This window comes from Mirounga angustirostris, unplaced genomic scaffold (assembly GCF_029215605.1).
Source record: "Mirounga angustirostris isolate CCGP_5_RB_7025 unplaced genomic scaffold, mMirAng1.0.hap1 SCAF_12, whole genome shotgun sequence".
Classification (NCBI taxonomy): Eukaryota; Metazoa; Chordata; class Mammalia; order Carnivora; family Phocidae; genus Mirounga; species Mirounga angustirostris.
Genome location: NW_026991720.1, coordinates 79,330,667 through 79,352,701, shown reverse-complemented (window position 1 = coordinate 79,352,701; position 22,035 = coordinate 79,330,667). Strand labels below are relative to the sequence as shown.

At 37.4% G+C, this 22,035-nt stretch overlaps 1 protein-coding gene across 3 annotated transcripts in view; it reads right to left on the bottom strand.

The window, feature by feature from the left end:
* Positions 1–22,035, bottom strand: part of PCLO (piccolo presynaptic cytomatrix protein) — a 398,901-nt gene that overhangs the window by 358,092 nt on the left and 18,774 nt on the right. For all 3 annotated transcript variants that reach the window (XR_010406551.1, XM_045864796.3, XM_064575346.1), the window contains exon 3: positions 13,118–14,521. Coding sequence is in view for 2 of the 3 variants with exons in the window: in XM_045864796.3 (XP_045720752.2) it covers positions 13,118–14,521 (1,404 nt within the window). In the remaining variant the exon portion in view is untranslated. The remainder of the gene's footprint in view (positions 1–13,117; positions 14,522–22,035) is intronic.

The window sequence follows — 22,035 nt, the reverse complement described above, 5'->3', positions numbered from 1 at the left end:
AGTTAGAAAAAAGTGGAAGAATAAATGCATGACATAGAATAGAAGTCAGAAGTCCAAAGAGTTTCATGAAGGCTGAGTGAACAGCCAAAGAAATTAGCAGGCATTCACACACACGGTTTACTCAATGAAAATTTATATTGTTTAACTGAGTATTTTAATTAGCTTTCCTTTGGAAGTTTGACTCAGGTGGAAAGGTTCTATTTTTAGCAGGTGCAAAAGAAAACTGCTGGAGATGGTACTTTGAGATGAGGAGAATAGTGACAATAGGCAGTATGCAGAAAAAAAATCATTCTACCTACAAAGTTACGCAACGGCGAAATAAGCTGCAACTAGGTGAAAAATGTGATTGTTACTCTGACATGCATAAAAATACACAGTTAATTTCAGGATTTGAAAACAAGATGAACTCACAACCATCCTTTACCTAAGATATTTATTAGCTGTTAAAAGAGCCTATTATAGTATTAACAAAGCAAGCAACTGAAAATACTTTAGAATATTCCTTCTCTCTGCGCCTTCCCCAATGGGAAAATTAAAATGATACATCTTCTAACATTTAATTGTCCATAATAACATGTCTTCTAACATTTAACTGTCCATAAACACATTTTCTCATAACATTCTTAGAAAACAAAAGAGAAAAAAAAAGTAGTTAAGTCCAAGGTTAGGCATTCCACACATATATCTGAGGTTATTTTTATTCCAATGGCTAATTCAATATGTAAGACATATTTCGATTTCTCCTGATGGTATTTTCACTTGACATTACACGTGTTAGAAATTGACAAGGCAGTATGACTCACATTTCTATGTGTTAATACACAACACTATGGGGTGCCTGGGTGGCTCAGTTGGTTAAGCGACTGCCTTCGGCTTAGGTCATGATCCTGGAGTCCCGGGATCGAGTCCCGCATCGGGCTCCCTGCTCGGCAGGGAGTCTGCTTCTCCCTCTGACCCTCCTCCCTCTCATGCTCTCTGTCTCTCATTCTCTCGGTCTCAAATAATTAAAAAAATAAAAAAAAAAAAAAAAATACACACTATGTATGTTATCTCCCAAAATTAAACCTTGTGATATTTTAAGCCCTAACTTCCTCCCAGGGAAATTTCTATTTTTAGATCTGAAAATATACATATATAAATGTGCATACAGACACATACATATATATGTATATGTAGACATATATATATAATTTCCAATGTGAAAAAGCATTAAAGGAAAGCATATTGTTTCAATTACTTATATGAATATCTATTACCACTTTTTTCCTCCTACAGTAAGCTAAATCTACAGTAAGTTGTATAAAATGACTACATAGGTTACATTATCAGTATTGTAGACTGTCATATATAGAATAAAAACATTATTTTGCCATCTGATTAGATAGATTTCTATCATTTAATAAGAGTACTCTCAGAATCATGCACATAAATCTGTCTGCATTGTGAAAATGCCATCGAATTTATTTTCAAATCACAGTAACATTATATTAATATGTAGGATTATGTAACCCACATACAATGGGACAAGAATATGCTAATAGATATTTATTCATGGAGTATGTATCTTCAGCTGGAGAAATTGCTTGTTTGAATATAAGACTGGTTTGTCTGCCTCTCAAATTGTCCTCCTGTTCTTGTTGTTCACAAAATTTAAGTAAAGGAAAAAAAAAATTAAAGGAGCTGCAGAAAACAAACTTAATGAAAAGAGTATTTTTACTTAGTACTTAGCAACCACTATCTGGCCCCAATCTTAAGCATATCATTTCAGTTCCCTGAGCCTCATTTTCTTAACCTAAGTAGGAGGTTTGATAAGTAGTCTTCTTTCATGGAACTTTCATGGAGTTGGATGAGAAGCAAACTCAAGAATGAGAGGTTTCCAAACAGGCAGCTTCCAGCCCTCAGTCAAGTGGTTGAAGTTGGCCAAAACCAGCATATTTTTACTTTTCACTGTTTTCCATCCTTAGTCTCCATATTAAACATCATTTTAAGGAGAAGTTCATAATATTTTAATTATGAATATAGTTATATTCATAATATTTTCCCTCTTGTGAAGGACAGTCCTCAGGGGGTCACAAATGCTCCTACATGTCTTACAGGTTATGCCAACAGTGTAAGGCCCTGGCTGCTCTTCATCTTGGTTATTTCTGAGTCTTGTGCATGCAGTGGGCAATCTTAAAGGATGAGGTAATGTCTTCCTCTAGGGCAAAAAGCAGGCTAGCTTACAGTTTGCATAAAAGAGGTGGGTTCGACAAGCTCAGTGTTCTTCATATGTGAAGAACCCGCTACATGTGCAGTATCGATATAGGCCCATATCACATGACTCACATGAGAGTCATGGAGGGCAAGATGAACTAATGCAAATATTATGATGTTCATGCTACCTGCTATGGTGTGAGTAATAATATTCTTTGTCTCTGACCCAGAAGCGTCATGTCAATGACAGGCAACTATGAAATAGTAACAAGCTGATTTATTAGCTTATAAGTAGGGTAAAGTTAAGTCCTGGCCAGATACATACCCTAATCACTAGACTTTTTTACTAAGGCTTTCACAGATATTTAATATCTTTAAATATTAAAACTAGACTAATAAAAATAATAAGGTACTGACACTGCAGACTAAACATGTAACTGACAGTACAAGAGCGAACTGGATTTTAATGGAAATTTATTACATGACAAAGGCACTAAAAATCAGAGTAAAGGAACATATCTCAACATAATAATGGCCATTTATGAAAACCCACAGCTAACATCATACTTAATAGTGAAAAACTGAGAACTTTACCCCTAAGAAACAAAACAAGGATACCCACTCTCACCATTTTTATTCAACGTAGTCCTAGAAGTCCTAGCCACAACAATCAGACAAAAAGAAATAAAAGCCATCCGAATTGGTAAGGAAAAAGTAAAACTTTCACTATTTAGCAGATGACATGGCCCTATGTATAGGAAATCCTAAGGATTCAACCAAAAAAACTACCAGAACTGATAAAAGAATTCAGTAAGGTCATAGGATACAAAATCAATATACAGAAATCTGTTGCATTTCTATACACTAATAATGAAGTAGCAGAAAAAGAAATTAAGAAAACAGTCCCATTTACAGTGCATCAAAAATAATAAAATACCTAGGAATAAACTTAACCAAGAAGATGAAAGACCTGTTCTCTAAAACTATAAAACAGTGATGAAAGAAACAGAAAATGACACAAATGGAAAGATATTCCATGCTCATGGATTGGGAGAACAAATATTGTTAAAATGTCTATACTACCCAAAGAAACCTACCAATTTAATGCAACCTCTATCAAAATACCAACAGCATTTTTCACAGAACAAGGCCAAAAAAACCATAATATTTTTATGAAACCACAAAAGACCCCAGATAGCCAAAAGCAATCTTGAAAAACAACAAAACTGAAGGTATCACAATCTGAGATTTCAAGATATACATACAAAGCTATAGTAATTAAACCAGTATGGTACTGGCACAAAAAAAGACACATAGATCAATGAAACAGAATTGAGAGCCCTGAAATAAACCCATGATTATACAGTCAATTAATCTTCAACAAAGGAAGCAAGAATATGCAACAAGAAAAAGAAAGTCTCAACAAATGGTGTTGGGAAAACTGGACAGCTACATGCAAAAGAATGAAAATAGACCACTTCCTTATACCGTACACAAAAATAAATTCAAAATGCATTAAGCACCTAAATGTGAGACCTAAAACCATAAAAGTCTTGGAAGAGAGCATAGGCATCAATTTCTCTGACATTAGCCATATCAAAATTTTCATATTTGTATATCATATCATATTTTTCTAGATATGTCTCCAAAGGCAAGGGGGAAAAATAAACAAAAGTAAACTACTGGGACTACATCAAAATAAAAAGCTTCTGCACAGAGAAGAAAACAATCAACAAAAATAAAAGAAAGCCTACAGAACGGGAGAAGATATTTGCAAATGATACATCAAATAAAGAGTTAGTACCCAAATATATATAAAGAACTGATACAACTTAACACCCTAATAACAAATAATCCAATTAAAAAGTGGGCAGAAGACAACCACAGACATTTCTCCAAAGAAGATATACAGATGGCCAAGAGATACGTGAAAAGATGCTTAACATCTCTCATCATCAGGGAAATGCAAATCAAAACCACAATGAGATATAACAAATGTTGACAAGGATGTGGAGAAAAAGGAATCCTCATGCACCATTGATGGGAATGCAAACTGGTGTAGCCACTCTGGAAAACAGTAAGGAGGATCCTCAAAAAATTAAAAATAGAATACCATATGATCCAGTAATTCCACTACTGGGTATTTACCCTAAGAATACAGAAACACTAATTTGAAAAGATATATGCACCCTTATGCTTATTGCAGCATGATTTATTATAGTCAAGATATGGAAGTAACCCAAGTGTCCATCTATAGATGAATGGAAAACAAAGATGTGGTATATACTGCAATGGAATATTACTCAGTCACAAAAAAGAATGAAATCTTACAGTTCATGACAACAATGATGGACCTAGAGGGTATGCTAAGTGAAACAAGCCAGAGAAAGACAAATACCACATGATTTCATTTTATGTGGAGTCTAAATAACAAAATAAATTGAGCAAACAAGCAACAAAAAAGGAATGAGATTCTTAGAGAACTGATGGCTACCAAAGGGGAGTGGTGGGAGAATGGATAAAATGGGCAAAGGGGATTAAGGGGCACAAATTACCAATTATAAACTAAGTAAGTCATGGGGATGAAAAGCGCAGCATAGGGAATATGGTCAATAATACTGCAATACTCATATTGTGGTGAGCATTTCATAATGTATACAATTGTTGAACGACTATGTTGCACGCCGAAAACTAATTTAATATTACATGTCAATGATACATCAATTAAAAAATTTAAAAAATGAAAAGCAAAAAAGAAAAAGATGGTCTGAACAGGTACTGTGTCATTAATATGAAGTGCATGGTGGAGAGGAAGCTACTCACTTCTCTTCAGACACTTCAGTACCTATGGACTGTTATATGGAATACTACCTTTTTTTTTTATTATTCTTATGTTAATCCCCATACAATACCTCATTAGTTTTAGATGAAGTGTTCCATGATTCATTGTTTGTGCATAACACCCAGTGCTCCATGCAGAATGTGCCCTCCTCAATACCCATCACCAGGCCAACCCATCCTCCCACCCCCCTCCCCTCTAGAACCCTGTTTGTTTTTCAGAGTCCATCGTCTCTCATGGTTCGTCTACCCCTCCGATTTCCCCCGCTTCATTCTTCCCCTCCCGCTACCTTCTTCTTCTTCTTTTTTTTTTTTCTTAACATATATTGCATTATTTGTTTCAGAGGTATAGATCTGAGATTCAATAGTCTTGCACAATTCACAGCGCTTACCAGAGCACATACCCTCCCCAGTGTCTATCACCCAGTCACCCCATCCCTCACACCCCACCCCCCACTACAGCAACCCTCAGTTTGTTTCCTGCAATTAAGAATTCCTCATATCAGTGAGATCATATGATACATGTCTTTCTCTGTTTGACTTATTTCGCTCAGCATAATACCCTCCAGTTCCATCCACGTCATTGCAAATGGCAAGAGTTCATTCCTTTTGATGGCTGCATAATATTCCATTGTATATATATACCACATCTTCTTTATCCATTCATCTGTCAATGGACATCTTGACTCTTTCCACAGTTTGGCTATTGTGCACATTGCTGCTATAAACATCGGGGTGCACGTACCCCTTTGGATCCCTACTTTTGTATCTTTGGGGTAAATACCCAGTAGTGCAATTGCTGGATCATATGGTAGCTCTATTTTCAACTTTTTGAGGAACCTCCATACAGTTTTCCAGAGTGGCTGTACCGGCTTGCATGGAATACTACTTCTGAAATTCAAATTATTGGAATAGAGTTTTATTTTTTTAATGTATTTATTTATTTGAGAGAGAAAGTGTGCACGTGCACAGGGGGATGCAGAGAGGGGTAGAGAGAGAGAGAGAGAGAGAATTTCAAGCAGACTCCCTTCCAAGCATGGAGTCCAAAGTGGGGCTCAGTCCCAGGATCCCAAGATCATGACCTGAGCCAAAATCAAGAGTCAGCAGCTTAACCAACTGAGCCACTCAGGTGCCTAATTATTAGGATAGAGTTTTAAAAGTAAAGTAAATGGTCATCAAGAAAGTAAAGGGAGAAAATATGGGACCAAATGATGTAAGTTCTAATATTTTGTACTGCTGAGTTTCCTAGTAGCAACTGACCCAAATATTGATGAATATAAATAGACACAAAAGTTCTGAAAAGAAGTGAGAGAAAACATTTGGAACCAGAGGGATCAGTAGAGAAGATGTCCTGACTTGAAGACTGGCATGGCCACATTATGCCCGTCAATAGTACAGATCTTTTTTTTTGTTTTTTCAATAGTACAGCTATTTTTTTTTTTAAGATTTTATTTATTTATTTGAGAGAGAGAATGAGAGACAGAGAGCACGAGAGGGAAGAGGGTCAGACGGAGAAGCAGATCCCCCGCTGAGCAGGGAGCCCGATGCGCGACTCGATCCCGGGACTCCAGGATCATGACCTGAGCCGAAGGCAGTCGTTTAACCAACTGAGCCACCCAGGCGCCCTGTAGTACAGCTATTTCTTAATGATGGTTAGCAACACCTGAGAACATCGATCCTTGGGCCAGCCCAGACCAGGCATTAGTAGTGTGTCTCTTGATGATGAGAGCCCTGAGAACTATCTGCTCAGTAGAGCACGCAAAAAGAACCAGCTATCTTGTGTAACATAAGGAAAATGAGCTCTGCAAAAGATAATCAGAGAGCGATAAATCTAATAATACTGTATTTTTCTTGTATAGAGAGAAAATAATAAATCCTACACCGCAGTATATCACAATGCATGGACATAGGCAACCCCAGAGTTAGATGATGAAAAGGTAGTAGTAATAGCAGTATTTAAGGATAGAAAGCCTTACATAACAGTAATCAACATAAAATTATCGGGGAGATATTTTACATTTTTTTCATAGAGTTTTTTTTTAAATCAAATATGGAGGGTTTTTTTGCACTTAAGATAATCTTAATTTGAGTTAGCCACAGTGCTCATTAGCCACATCTGTCCAGTGACTATCTTATCAGACAAGGCATCTCTAGAGAAATAGCAGCAGGTATGAGAAGTTGGCCAGAATATAAACTGAGACAACCGCCCTGGAGAACAAGTTTAAGGTATAGATAACCTATGGTCCAACAATCCCACCCCTGGATATGTAACAAAAGAGGCTATGCGGATGTGATGGTAGAAGCCAAGATCAACAACCACTACTACCACCAATGGAACACCGAGATGTTCATAATTTTCATGGAGTAAAGTCTTTGTATTCATTGGCAGGAATATAATAGTATTTCTTGCAGCTGGAGCATGTTTTATGTCCTCATACTCACATATGTGAAAGTAGGGACATCATTTCATCATTCAGTCATCCCTTTCACCCACAAATGGTGACCAGTGGTGGACTTACCTGGAAAGAAAAATAATGCAATGATGCTGCCCTCTATGCTTCTGAACCACTCGACTGGCCCATTCTTCTAGGTCCAACCATGTAACACAGACACCACTCTTCTGTGGGCCCCAAATGCTACCCGGCTTTCATGCACAAACTAGCAAATGTGTTGGTATGAAAGTCCTGGTAATTACCAACTGACACAACTTATAGGTAAGATGAGGACAGAACAAGGGGCATTTGCTATCAAGTTCCCTAGGTTACTCACATATATGACAGGAGAGAGCCCACTGGCTCAGCCTCTGAATTCTACTTCTGTGGTTGGATAGCTGCCCTGCCCTGATATCCATTCTCCCGATCTCTAAAATCACTGTAAGACGTACCCAACAAGATTGTTGTCAGGAAGATGCCTGTCAAATACCAGCCTATTGCAAAAACAAAAACAAACAAACAAAAACAATAACCAAACCAGCAACAGTGACGGCTGGTTACCTTTTCCCATAACGCCTACACAATGTTTTGTCTGGATCCTAATGAGCATCATCTATTTACCTGTAATAGCCAAATAAAATTTCTGGGAATCAAAGAAATACAAATCAAAGGAACAATATTATAGCAATTTTAGACCTCCAAATTAACAGGTATCATTTTCAATGTTTTTACTCAAGTACGAAGAAGCTGCAGTAAAAGAAGGGAATCATGACACAGCAGTGGAGATGTCAAATGCTATCACATCTCCAAAGAGAATCTGATACTTCAGGGTCCTTGTCCCTTGATTCAGTAACATGAGTACTAGCAAGCTTTCCTTGGGAAACAGTTAAAAATACAAAATATTTAGTCCAAAAATATTCATCTTATTCATAATGAAAAAACTTGAACAGCCTAAATCCCCAATGTGAGAAGAATGTACATGAAAAAACATATCCATATATCAAAATAGTTAAGTAATAATCACATTTAATAATATGTACAGTCTTTTAGTCATGTGAGGAAATATTATATAATCACAGGTTAAGACTGGAATACAGAACTACCAGAGAGAACACAATATTAACCATCTAAAAACCATAGAAGAAAAGACTAATGGAGAAATTACTTTGTTTAAATTTGTTTAAACAAAAGTTTATTTTAAATCCACATTTGGGGGGCGCCTGGGTGGCTCAGTTGGTTAAGCGACTGCCTTCGGCTCAGGTCATGATCCTGGAGTCCCGGGATCGAGTCCCGCATCGGGCTCCCTGCTCGGCAGGGAGCCTGCTTCTGCCTCTGACCCTCCCCCCTCTCATGTGTATTCTCTCTGTCTCAAATAAATAAATAAAATCTTTTAAAAAAATAAATAAATAAATAAATCCACATTTGGTACCCATCACCAGGCTAAGAGGGCATATTCTGCATGGAGCACTGGTTGTTATACGTAAACAATGAATCATGGAACACTACATCAAAAACTAATGATGTAATGTATGGTGATTAATATGACATAATAAAAAAAATTAATTACCAAAAAAAATAAATAAACCCACATTTGGATTTTCTGACTAAGTATCACTTAATAAAAAAGCAACATATCAAAATTCTCCTAAAAATTAAGAAATAAAAATTTTGTTTCAACCCATGAACTTGTCAACTTTCTCACGCAAGCTAAAAAGTGCTACCAGTGTCCCTCTCTGCCATGCATGTCAGAAATATTCACACAGAATGCATTTCTCCATGACATAATTCTTTTGAAAATAATTATTGGAAGAATTGTTTTCTACATACTGATTTTTTATCATTCTTTTGGTTTTTAATTTTGTGTGTGTACGTACTTAATTGCTTTTTAAAGGTATTGGGCATACGATTTTTAAAGTATTAAGTAATGATTTTTCAAGTAAAAGCAAGATATGTGTTTGCCAAACTAAGAAATCCAGCACATGCCCACGAGGCTTTCCTTGAGTGTGTGATAGAGAAGGCAGAAGCCACCCCAGCTAGAGAGTGAAGATCTGAAGGGATCCCGGTTACACCACTGGGTCTTAATTGGCTCAAAAGGCCCATCTGTTGCCTAGTGACAAATATATGCTAGCTATTCCTGTATCACTCAGGCCCTGCATAATTATCCTACTAAGGAAGCAAAATTATGACCCTGGAACTTCCTGAAACATGAGGAAACGTGGTTTTAAGTTTTATTCCCATAGTAAAAAATTACTTTTGAAAGGTACAGTGAAAACAATAACATCATCACCCATTATGAGTAATTTTGAGTCCTTTTTGAATTTGAACTGAACCAGAATTACTAAATTCACTAGGTAAACTGATTGTCAACTTAGGCTGTTTTTCTCAGGATGCTTCCAAATTCTCTAAGATCAGCTCTTTCAGAAAGCCCTGCTGCTGCTTTTAAAACTCTTTCTAAGATAAGATATTCCCTGAGTTGGCAAAAGTTAAAGCCTAAGAGACTTCTTCCTTGCTATCAGAGGCTACTGGATCACGGTGCCATTTATACGAACTTGGCATCACACAGTTAAACCTTGAAGCTTAGGTTGAAGCCTGGCTACACTCCAGGGCCCCACAGGCAGCCCTTGGCACAGCTCAGGTGTTGTGGGGGATGCTGTGTATGAGAAACAGGAAGCCACCAAAGAGACAGGTGTGGTTGATTACTGGGGGGGTACTCTCTATAGCTCCCTAACCCATGACTAACTGTAACCAGCTCTTCTCGCCATCAGAGGAACAGAACAGCAAAAGGGGAAGGCAGAGTGGTACCCACAGGAAAAGAAGACCTGCCTCACAGTGATGAGGTAGAGTAGAAGCAGAGGCTTATAATATAAAGTTAAATGTGCTTTATTAGAATAATAAATGGAAATAGTTGATTCCTTTCTTAGAAATACCACTTCTTTGCATTGCAGGTATAAAGTCTGAGTATTTTCAGAACGTGCCCCCTAAACCTAGAAGGAAAGAGCAGAAAATATGAGGTTAACAAGAAATAAATATCATAAGCAGAATGGAGAAAGAATAGAAATGAAGCAAAGGTCAGGGAGAAGATGCTTCCCTAATGGCTCCTGACTGAAGGAAATGAGGAGAGATTAGTAGTAATAACTCTGACAGAGCACCACAAGTTAAGCCTATAAATCGTATTTAAAATTTTCCAGAAATGTATGTGTATGTATGCACACACACACATACAAACACAATGTGCCTTTCTTTTCAACTAACTCCTTCTGCCACTCCTCCCAAGTCCTTTGGGGTAATAATAAGAGGAATATTTGAACACCGAATCACTCAACCAACATCATTCACTCCTTTGATACCAGGTCAGCCAACAACTTTACCTATAGGCTGGAGGGCACTAAGGTCTTCTACTAACTGAAAACTTCACATGGATTAGCACAGTTAAGTTACACCAGGAACATTAGCCAACTTCTTTTGTTACATCAATTTTTTTTTCTTCTCTGAAACATCTTCCAAATTCAAATAAATTACCACACAGCAAAATACTCTGAACAGTAACAGTGATCCCAGTGATCATATTTAAAATAGGATTTCACCTAAACCACCTGAATACTTCAGACCACTTATATTTTCAAACTACTGAAATTTCACACATGGCCCAGGTAATTCTGTGCCTTATTCAAGAAATCTCCTTTCCAAATTAGGACGCCCGACAAAAAAATAAAATTTACCAACACAAAGAAAACCAAAGATTTTCCTGAAAACTTCATTGTCTTTCTACCCAAGGGCTCTCATTTCATACCTCCAAACACTGAGTGGATTCTCGTAATCACTATGGTCCAAATATATACATATACATATGTACACACACACACACACACACACACAATCCTCCCTCAACTCTACACTTTTTTTTTAGTGTGCCCAAAATACATTTTATTTTATTTTATTTTTTTAAAGATTTTATTTATTTATTTGACAGAGAGAGACACAGCTAGAGAAGGACCATGAGCAGGGGGAGTGGGAGAGGGAGAAGCAGGCTTCCCGCGGAGCAGGGAGCTCGATGCGGGGCTCGATCCCAGGACCCTGGGATCATGACCTGAGCTGAAGGCAGATGCTTAACGAATGAGCCACCCAGGCGCCCCCAAAATACATTTTAAATGTAGACATTAGGTTTTGTTTTTAGTGATGCAGTTTTATAACTCTTAAACGGTACCGTGTTGACATGATCAGCTCCTCATTAAAGGGTACAATTTTTTAAGTCTACGAAATAAATACAATTGTATTGGTAAAACCCAGATTTTCTGCTTCATGAATACACAACCAAAAACAACTCTTCTAAATATATGGGAGAAATTTAAGGTTTGCTTTTTGTTTTGCTTTTGTATTGAATCCAAACCACTGTAAGTAATAATTATAGTGGTTACCCCTCATGAAGTGCTGAGGGAAACCAAATTTTATCTGCCTTTAAAATGGATCTCAGTTAACTCTATTCATCACAGATAAAGAGGATAAAAATCGGCTTAAGTCTGTAGAAACAATACTTTCACATGATGCTAATTATGTCAAAGCAACCTAATGTCTTTTAAAAGTAAAAAATAAAAAATGTATACAGTCTATTCTTCAAAAAAAATTAAGTCGAAAAAACCCCAAGAATCTCTAAAGTTTCTTCTGTATAATTGCTAAAATCTGCTCAATTTTTCCATTCCAATGAATTACAAAATCAAAGAGAATGGAATAAAATAATCCTTAAGTATTTCTGATTTGTGTAAAAACAATGAACAATTATTTAAAATTCAATTCCAAAATGTTTATTAAACCTCTAAGAAAGCACCAATCATTTAACCCCTCAGTTTCCCAAGATCTAAATATTCTAACAGCCCTAACACATTACTAATGTTTACATTCATCCTTTAATATCTCTGTTAGGTAGAAATTTGCCTATCTGAATTTTAGTCATTTACATTGTGGGGAAAATGTCTCATCATCCCATTAAAAAAGTTTTTTTAAAACACAGTTCCTTGACATCAGTCACTGAAACCCATGTATCTGTTTTTGTTTTTTGTTTTCTTTGCACATTTCTTATTAAAGTATTCTATTATATTTATGGCAGACAATCGCTCAAAGAGAATTATAAGAAGTCTAGGCCTGATAAGTCTGAACCACTATTTTCTAGTAGGCAATATTATTAACTTGCACTAAGTTCTTAACAATTTTTGTAAAATAACCGATCTCATGTTATTTATGGATCTGTAAGCAACTAACACTTTCTCTAAGGTAGTGGAGGCAGGAAGGATTGAAGACCATGGGAACGGTAAATTACAACTCCTACTTGCCGTTGGTAAGTGAAAACCGCGTAGTACTCCAAAGCTACAGGTCTTTAATTCACAAAAGATTGGGATAATTGTTACTTTAAACTGTCAGCTTATTTCATCTTCTTAATTCTGGTGCATAACCCAGAAAAATATAATTACATGAACTTTTAAAAAGAAATTAAGCCTGTAATAAGTAATTGAAACTATGCCATCAATATTGATAAGCCTTCTTTACTAGAAATGGTTTTTTGTGTGTTTTGGGGGATTTTTTTGCTCAGAATTTCGGCTACCAAAATACTTCAGAATAAACATGATTTACTCACATCCATAAGTAAGATATAAATCGCTTACCTCAGTCAAGTGCGGTGTAGGGTTAAATCCACAGAGATTACACACTTGATTCTTGCATTCAGTGCAAGTACTGAAGTTAGGAGGATCCTGAGAACCTACGTTGAGTTCAGTTTTGCAGAGAGGACAGGTCGATTCTGGTTTGGGGGTTTTCTCCAACTTGGGGGGAATGACAGCCTTCTGAGGCTCCGCTGCTGAAGCTTTGCTATCCTTAACAGGCAGGGGCTTCTTTTCTGTTTCTGTTCTTTTTACGGTTGGAACTCCTTCAGCTTTGGGCTCTAATTTTTCAGCCCCTGGAGCTTTTGTTTCTTTTTTCACAGGGATAACCTTTGCAGGTGCTGCTGGCACCTGACCTGTGGATTTGGGTGGCCCCTGAGGAGGTGGCTGTGGCGGAGGAGGGCCTTGTTTCGTTGGGGCCCCAGGCCCACTCTGAGACTGAGACCCAGGCTGGCCTGCTGTGGAGATTAAATTTGATGCCTGGCTGAAGATCGATGCTCCAAACCCAAAGAGTTTTCCAGTCACAGTTTCTTGAGGCGTCGTGGGCTGTGATTTGGGGGCATCAGTAATACTTCCCAGATTCAGACTGAAGCGTCTTGACTGCTCCTGAGGCTTTGGGGGCTGCTGAGATGTGGGGGCAGTTTGGCCAGTGGTAGGTCGTGGGCCTGGGGGTGGAGGTGACCCCTTTGGCATCGGCTTGGCATCTGGCTTAGGAGTCATTTTGGTTTGTGCTTTCTTGGGTTCTTCCCTCTTTTGAACTGGATCAACTTGCTTTTGACCTTTGCTCTCTGAACTAGGCCCAGGATGTGAAATAATTTTTGAATCTGATGCAGGTCGGGGTATGACTTTAGAATCGACGGGGGTGACTTTTTCTCCTGTTGGTGGAAAACTCTGTGAGGGTTTGGCAGCATCTGTTTTCAGAGGAGGGGCTGTTCTCTCTTGATCCTCTGACTGTACTTTGGAGCTTGGAATATCAGGTTTTGCTGCTATCGACAATGAAGACACAATGTCTGTGGCTGGTTTCACCGTCTTGGGTTGCTTTGGTTTGTCCTCAGCCATGGGGACCTTGGCCTGCTCAGACGGGACCGAAGGCTCTTTGGGAGGGGCAGGCTTGGATGAGGACTCGGCCACAGGAGGCTGCTTGGCTGCCAGTGGGGGAGATCCGTGAATGGTTGGTTGTTTCACTAGTGGTGGGGGCTTCTTAGACTCGGGGGCCTTTGAGATATCCTGTTTGGGTACAGTATCCTTCTTTGGAGAAGTCAGCTGTGGCTGTGGGGATGGTTTACTCACTGCGGATGCAGGAGTAACGGGGGCAGTCTTCGGTTTGGGCTGAGGGGATGATGGGACTGGAGCCAGATCACCTCCTAGAGCTCTCTTCATCTGACAGTTTAAACAGAGCCACTCTTTTATCTAGAAATAATATGAAATAATGGTCAGAGACAGTAACAATGTAAAGACACAAAAACGTAATTTTAAAAAGGCATGGTACCATTTGAAGCTAATTGGCTCCTCATTTGAAACATAATAGATTCCAAATTATTTTACTTAATTTATATTAAAATATTATAATGTTAATTACACTGAAATATAATTAATGAACCTCAGAGAATTAAGCACTCTATATTTTAAGGAAAATTAAAAAATAAACATAAAGTTGTATTTTTTCCTAATGTTATTTTTTTTTTTAAAGATGTATTTATTTGAGAGAGAGGGAGAGTGAGAGAGCACAAGCAGGGGGAGCAGCAGAGGGAGAGGGAAAAGCAGACTCCCTACTGAGCAGGGAGCCCAAAGTGGGGCTTGATCTCAGGACCCTGAGATCATGACCTGAGCCTAAGGCAGCCACTTAACCAACTGAGCCACCCAGGCGTCCCTAATTTTGTTATTCTTTGCCCCTGATTTACTGAAAGTTTGTACCCTTAGAAATAGGAAACACTGTTTCATAAAACGATGAATTATAACATATTAGATTCCACAAATTACTTACATTAGATATTTTCTCTATTGATGGCTCATATACAATTTTTAGTTACACAATCCAGTGTATGCCTGTCAAATTATTAACACATTGCTAATTTCTTAAATTAGCAGAGCATTACTTTCCCCTCTGAGGCAACATAATCAAATGTGTGAAAACAAAAACTGTCAACCACAATGGGTTAGAAAGAGAACATTCTCTGTTAAGAAAATAAGGAAAAAAACAATGGCATCTCTTCAAATTATCATAAATAATAGCATGGTTTAACAAAGGAAATATTTTTTCCTCATAATTTTATGAATATACTAGAAAGAGCAGTATAAGTAAGCGATACACTTATGCAACTGGGGAGATATGTACAGATGTGAGATATACATCACATCTATAAACACAGGTACAGGAGTAAGTGCATCTGCTCATTTCATATTGCATCAATTATAAAAAGGAGATGCTGAATTTGATACTTATTTAGAACATAATTTAAAAGTACCTTTGTTTAGCATAAGTCAATCAAAGACAATTATCATATGGTTAACTGTCCATATAATATGGACAACTGTCCATTTGATATGTGGAATAGGAATCCACAAGAATAGCACAGAGGATCATAGGGGAAAGGAGGGAAAACTGAATGGGAAGAAATCAGATAAGGAGACAAACCATGAGAGACTCGACCCTGGGAAACAAACTGAGGGTTGTAGAAAGGGAGATGGGTAGGAGGATGGGATAACTGGGTGATGGGCATTAAGGAGGGCACATGATGGGATGAGCACTTGAACACTACATCAAAAACTAATGATGTACCATATGTTGGCTAACTGAATTTAAATAAAAAAATATAAAAATAAATAATAAAAAATAAATAAAAATACCTATGTTTAACATTTATCTTTTTCAATTCCAAAATAATATATGATTATACAAAATTTTAAATATTTCCGAAGTAATTTAGAACGTCAAATTCTATATGATGCAATCTTCTCCACCCAAAATAACCAATGTTACCAGTTTAGCCCTGAGGTTCTAGGTACAGAAGTCTAACGGTGAAAAACTAAATATGTGGAACAGAGGTACCAGAAAAGTTTTCCACAGTACAAAAGTATGAAGTGTTAGGCTGGCAAAAAACATGCTCCTTATTTGCAAACAATTTCCTTTTGAAAAGAAATCGAAATAACCTTTCCTAAACTCTTAAAAACTTTTGTCATTTAATAGGTTATACTGGTAAGCTTTTTTAGTAAGAAACTTTATTGAACTATTTTCTTAATCATTAAAATGGTTTTAAAGTAAAAAAGCACACTGAATCATTTAAATTCATGCACTGGTATAAAAGGGCTTATTTTGCAAACTCATGGAAAGCAAACTTTTGTTTAGAGAAGGTTAAAGAGACTGTCAACTCTAACATGTTATATTTCTGTTTAAAAATGTGAAAAAAGTAAAATTAAAACATTTGTTAAAAATGGGTGGAAAGTACTTGGGTGTTCATTACATTTGCTTTCCGTATGGGGGTTGAGTATCTATGTACTTGTAATATTTTTATCTTGACTTTTCTGTATGTTTGAAGCATTTCCCAAAATAACTTTTTATACACATAAATATTTGAATCCCAAAACATAAGCAATTGCTACTTATGCTGGTACCCTGACAAAAGGTGAGCTAAAATGTAAGAAAACTTTCACTCCACTTTACCCCTTCTTGATGGACAGAAACTCCTCCATAAATACACTTTTACCTACTCAACCATCTCCCCTACTGCCAATGTCACTTCAGCTGTTCTACTGTTCATTTTTTCTCATTTGTCTTTTTCCACAGCCTTAAATGATACCACATCACCTCATAATCATACGGACAAAAAATATATATATAATTAAAAGCATTATTTTTTACCTATGCTTTGTCACTGATTTTTTTTTCCTGTAAAACATTATGAGATGTGCATCTACATTAACCACATTAAATTATAAACTCCTAGGGTTAGTGACTTACATTATATAGTTAATTGCTCTTAATCTTTTTGACGAGTGTTATAACCAAAGCAGATGCAAAATTCATTCACCTATTCCTTTTTAATTTTTTTTTTTGTTTTTAAGTAAGCTCCACACCCAATATGGGGCTTGAACTCACAACTCAAGATCAAGTCTCATGTTCCACCGACTGAGCCAGCCAGGCACCCCCGTTTCATTTCTTTTCTTTCTTTTTTTTTTTTTTTTTTTAAGATTTAATTATTTGAGAGAGAGAAAGAACATGGAGGGGAGGGGCAGAGGAAGAGCGAGAGAGAGAATCTCAACCAGACACTCCGCTGAGCACAGAGCCGGATGTAGAACTCAATCTCATGACTCTAAGATCATGACCTGAGCCGAAATCAAGAGTCTGACTCTTAACCGACTGAGCCACCCAGGTACCCGAGCCACCTATTCATTTCTTATTCAAGTATTTATTGAGCAACTTCTACTTGGCACATAGCACTGAATAAAAGAGACAAAAATCTCCATCCTCCTGGAGACTACGTTATAGTAGAAAAGTCAGATAAGAAACAAGTTAACATATAACTTGAAGATAATTATAGATATGTAATAAGTATCTGATGATACTGTGATGACTACTTTTTTTCCTTTCTTCCTGCTTGGAAACTTCCTCCCACCCTCCCCACTGAACACTTTCCTGGATTCATTTGGTTTTATCAGTAAAACTGTAAGTTTCTCTGCAACATGAACTTTGGAGCTTCACGTGTAGCTAGCAGGTAGGCTCTTGTTCCACTTTGAAACTACTGTAAAATGAGAACACTACCAGATCATATCAAATGCATAATTAACACTAATACTGGGAAATACATTCTATATTGCCCTTATTCCAAAATCAAATATCCTCTTGTACTTTATAAATGTATAGGACTCTTGTTTCCACATAAAGACACAAGGGAGAGTTGGGAAGAGAGGTAGAAAACCCAAGTCACTGCCTCTTCATAGAGGAGAATTCTGCTTTTCTCTTAATACACCGTTTTTTTTAACAGACTCCACTGCCCCATCTTTTGTCCTTTTAATGACCACCTTTTCTTCATTTTGATAAACAACACATAAAAGAAATTTTGACCCCTCAATGTTCCTCCTCACTGTTAGAATACGGGTTAAAATCATTGTAGTGATCACAATATGAAAAGCTTTTTATCCTCTTAGGATTTTTTTTTTTTTAGAAAGAGCCCCCTTTTATATTTAATTCTACTGGCCAAATCCATTGAAACTAGAAATAATTTTTATCTCAGCGCTTAACAATCTAACACTGGGGGCACCTGGGTGGCTCAGTCATCAAGCGACTGCCTTCGGCTCGGGTCATGATCCCAGAGTCCTGGGATCAAGCCCTATATTGGGCTCCTGCTCAGCTGGAAGCCTATTTCTCCCTCTCCCACTCCCCCTGCTTGTGTTGCCTCTCTCGCTGTCTCTCTCTCTGTCAAATAAAATAAAAATAAAATCTTAAAAAAAAAAAAACAATCTAGTACTGAAAACAGAAGCATTTCCAATTCCCTGATTCAACTGAAAAACAAAAACAAAAGCAAACTTCCCACACACTGAGAAAATGAAAAAGTCCACAAGCCGCCCCAGCATCAGGAACCACCTTGTCTCCCACAAAGCAAGCAGGGAGAGTAACAAGTGGTAACAGCGCCTTTGCCCTCTCAGTCATCCGAGTTAGAAATGCTGTGGTATCTTCACTGCATTCCCAATTATTCAAGTATGTCTGCACTGCTTGTGAAAGGTTATTTTCCGTTCATCTTTTCACATTTCCAAAGCCCATGTCCCTCACTTGGCCTCTGTCACTGTCCAGATACTTTACAACCTCACAAAAAGATCCCCCTTGTAAAACCACCAACCACAGAAGGGGCTAACTCTAACTACTTCCCCTCACACCTCAATGCCTCTCCCAGAATTGTGAAATGAATTTAATCTTTTGCAACGACTTCAAAATATATCATTTTGAAATATAAAATGCTAGTACTTATATCATCCTTCTATTTTTGGGTCTATATCCCCCAAAAGACAGTAAGCAACAAATGGGAAGGACTTCCTGGTAGTAGTCTTTCCACTGACGCTCTGGGGTCTAACGAACGCTTTAAGCATGACAGATGCCCACAGTTTTTGAGCTGGTTTGAATTAAATAAATTAACTTAAAATGTTTGTGCTCTTCAAACTACAGTTTTCCTGTGTTTACTCTAATTCCCATTGTTTACACAGTTTGTAGGACATGCTGCTGCCTTCATTTTCTGGTTGCATGCCATGGACAACCTATCGCCATTTTGGGTCAAACCCAGAGAGTCCCTTACCTGCTAACCATACATATTTTCCCCACCTTGAGGCAATAACTGCCTTGTTTCACTTCCAAAATTAAACTTATTTCTAAGTCTGAGCAGAAATGAACTTGAATTTATTAGCATCACTGCCTCAGACACTTGCTGCCAGTTCCACTCGGTACCCGTATCTGTAATAGAGTTGGTTCTCCTATTTCTACATGATTGGGTCTTCATTCCACCATAGCCATGAACAAGGATCTCAGAAGATTTTAGTCCTTATTACTTCTTCCCCATACCACAGAGGTCAAACAATATCCAAGGCCAAGGCGGACTCACAGAAGGCTTCTACCAATATTTTGTAAACAATTTCCCATAACTAGCACTTATTGGGGCACCTGGGTAGGTCAGTGGTTAAGCATCTGCCTTCAGCTCAGGTCAAGATCCCAGTGTCCTGGGATTGAGCGCCGTCGGGCTCCCTGCTCAATGGGGAGTCTGCTTGTCCCTCTCCCTCTGCTCCTCCCCCATGCTCATGCACTCTCTCCACTCACTCTCATGTGTGCGTGTACTCTCTCTCCCAAATAAGTAAAAATCTTAAAAAAAAAAAAATAACTAGCACTTATTCCCTAACATTACACTATAATCATCCACATCCACCTGATAAATGATGGGGAAAATGCAAGAAACAATACCAGGGAAGCTCACAACTATATCAATGTGTCCAGGAAGAATCCAACTTTATTAGAAAAATATGTCATGCTTCCCTATCCCTAAATTCTAGAGTTGATGTAACAAAAGGAAAAATCGTCATCTTTTGCTTTCCCAGCCCATAGTCTTACTTACAGAGAGTGCATAAATGGAATTCAAGGTCTGGAGACACAACTGTTTAATGAGCTACTGTAATTCAATTAGTTCTTTGGAAAGGAACAAAAGAAACACATAGAGTTGTTCACTCACTCTTCTAATTTAATATGCTACATAAGTAAGACACTGGTTAGCCAGGATTTCTGCTCATTCTCAGGTCACTGTGTATTCTAATGCAGACATGTAATATAATTACTATAACACACCTCCCTGCTTAATCCAATCCTCTGGGTTCCACTTTGTTGGACCTTTGTTATTTATCAGAGTTGTAACATACAGTAATACAAATTCACTGGCTAAGGACTTTGATGGATAATCATGAATATATCATTTAGATGTCTCAAGAGGTACCACTTAAGGTTGTGAGCTTCACACAGAGTTTCAATTAATGTTGCCACTGTCAAAAAAAGTTACCCAAACTTTTGACTGATTACTACTGATTTCTAAAAAATTATATTCTGAATTTTAAGAGTGTTTCTTCAGTAGTAATTTAAGATAATTAACTTGATACATCTAAGCATTGAGGTGAGTTGGCAAATGTTAGGGTTCTAGAATTAAAGCATATTCTTGCTCACAACTGTTACTCATCTATTCAGCTTCAAAACAGAATGGAAATTTCTCAAAAAAAAAAAAAAAAAAAAAGTCCAGAAGGCCTAATGACTAACATCCACCCTTCAATGCACTCCAAACTGGAAATTTTAAACACAAAATCTACATAAGATTTATAATGGAATCTCTGCTCAACCCAGCATAGTACTTGGAATAATGGAACATCAAAAGAATAACACAATGTTAGGAATTTATATTTACTGGTGTTCATACCATTCACATTAGCTATTGAATAAATTTTCTTCAGTCATGCTTTCATCCCGCCCGTCCCTGTACAATAAAGCCTGTTGGGTTCTTACTTCTGAAAGCAAAACAACTAAACTTTTCTGCAAACTGTGACATCTACATGCCCCATTTACTTCATCATGGCAGTATCCTCATTTTCTCATACATGAGTCATGATGCACAGCCCAATGTGTATTCCTCCTCCATTTACCAGAATGCTACCCATCTTTAGGGTCCACATTGAATTTCCTCCTTTACAGCTTCACATTTCCAGGTCTGCCGCTTCCTAACTCTTCCTAGCAGTTTGAACCACAGCATTTAGACTCAGACAGGGCTTTGAATTCTTTTCTAATTATTTCTTCCTCCCTCCTCTCCTCACATGGACTCAAAAGCAACACTGACCTCTCATGAATTATTCTGAACTTTTTTCCTATTTTTCATCAAATTATCTTCAAATATTTCCTGAATGTTATTTATATGTTATATTATTTATATTATTTTGAATGTCATAGAAAATATAATTACATAACATGCATTACATAATCACATAATGTATCATATTATAAAGAGGAAACAAAGCTATCACCTGAAAACAGATTGTTTTCTGCTCTTCAAGGATTGCCCAAGCCACATGACCTCCTCCACAGAGGCAGCTACTCACTGACAGCAGTCTGGCTGCAGATGGCTCACTGTAGTTGACATCTTTAGCTATGCATATTAATGCACAATTTATTTTGGCTAAAATCAGGACATTAGCATTTCTCAGAACTGTGATGACATGCTTAGCAACTGGGTGCAACAGTTTTATTTTAAACAATCCATCCAGAAGTTGGATGGATACATCTCTCTGAAAGTGTGTGGATTATAATTTCTGCTGCATAATTCAGCAACCATTAACAAATCTCGTGAAACGTACACTAAACTTTTTCCTTCTGAAAGCATAACCATGTTTACCAAATACTGGCAATAACTTGTGTA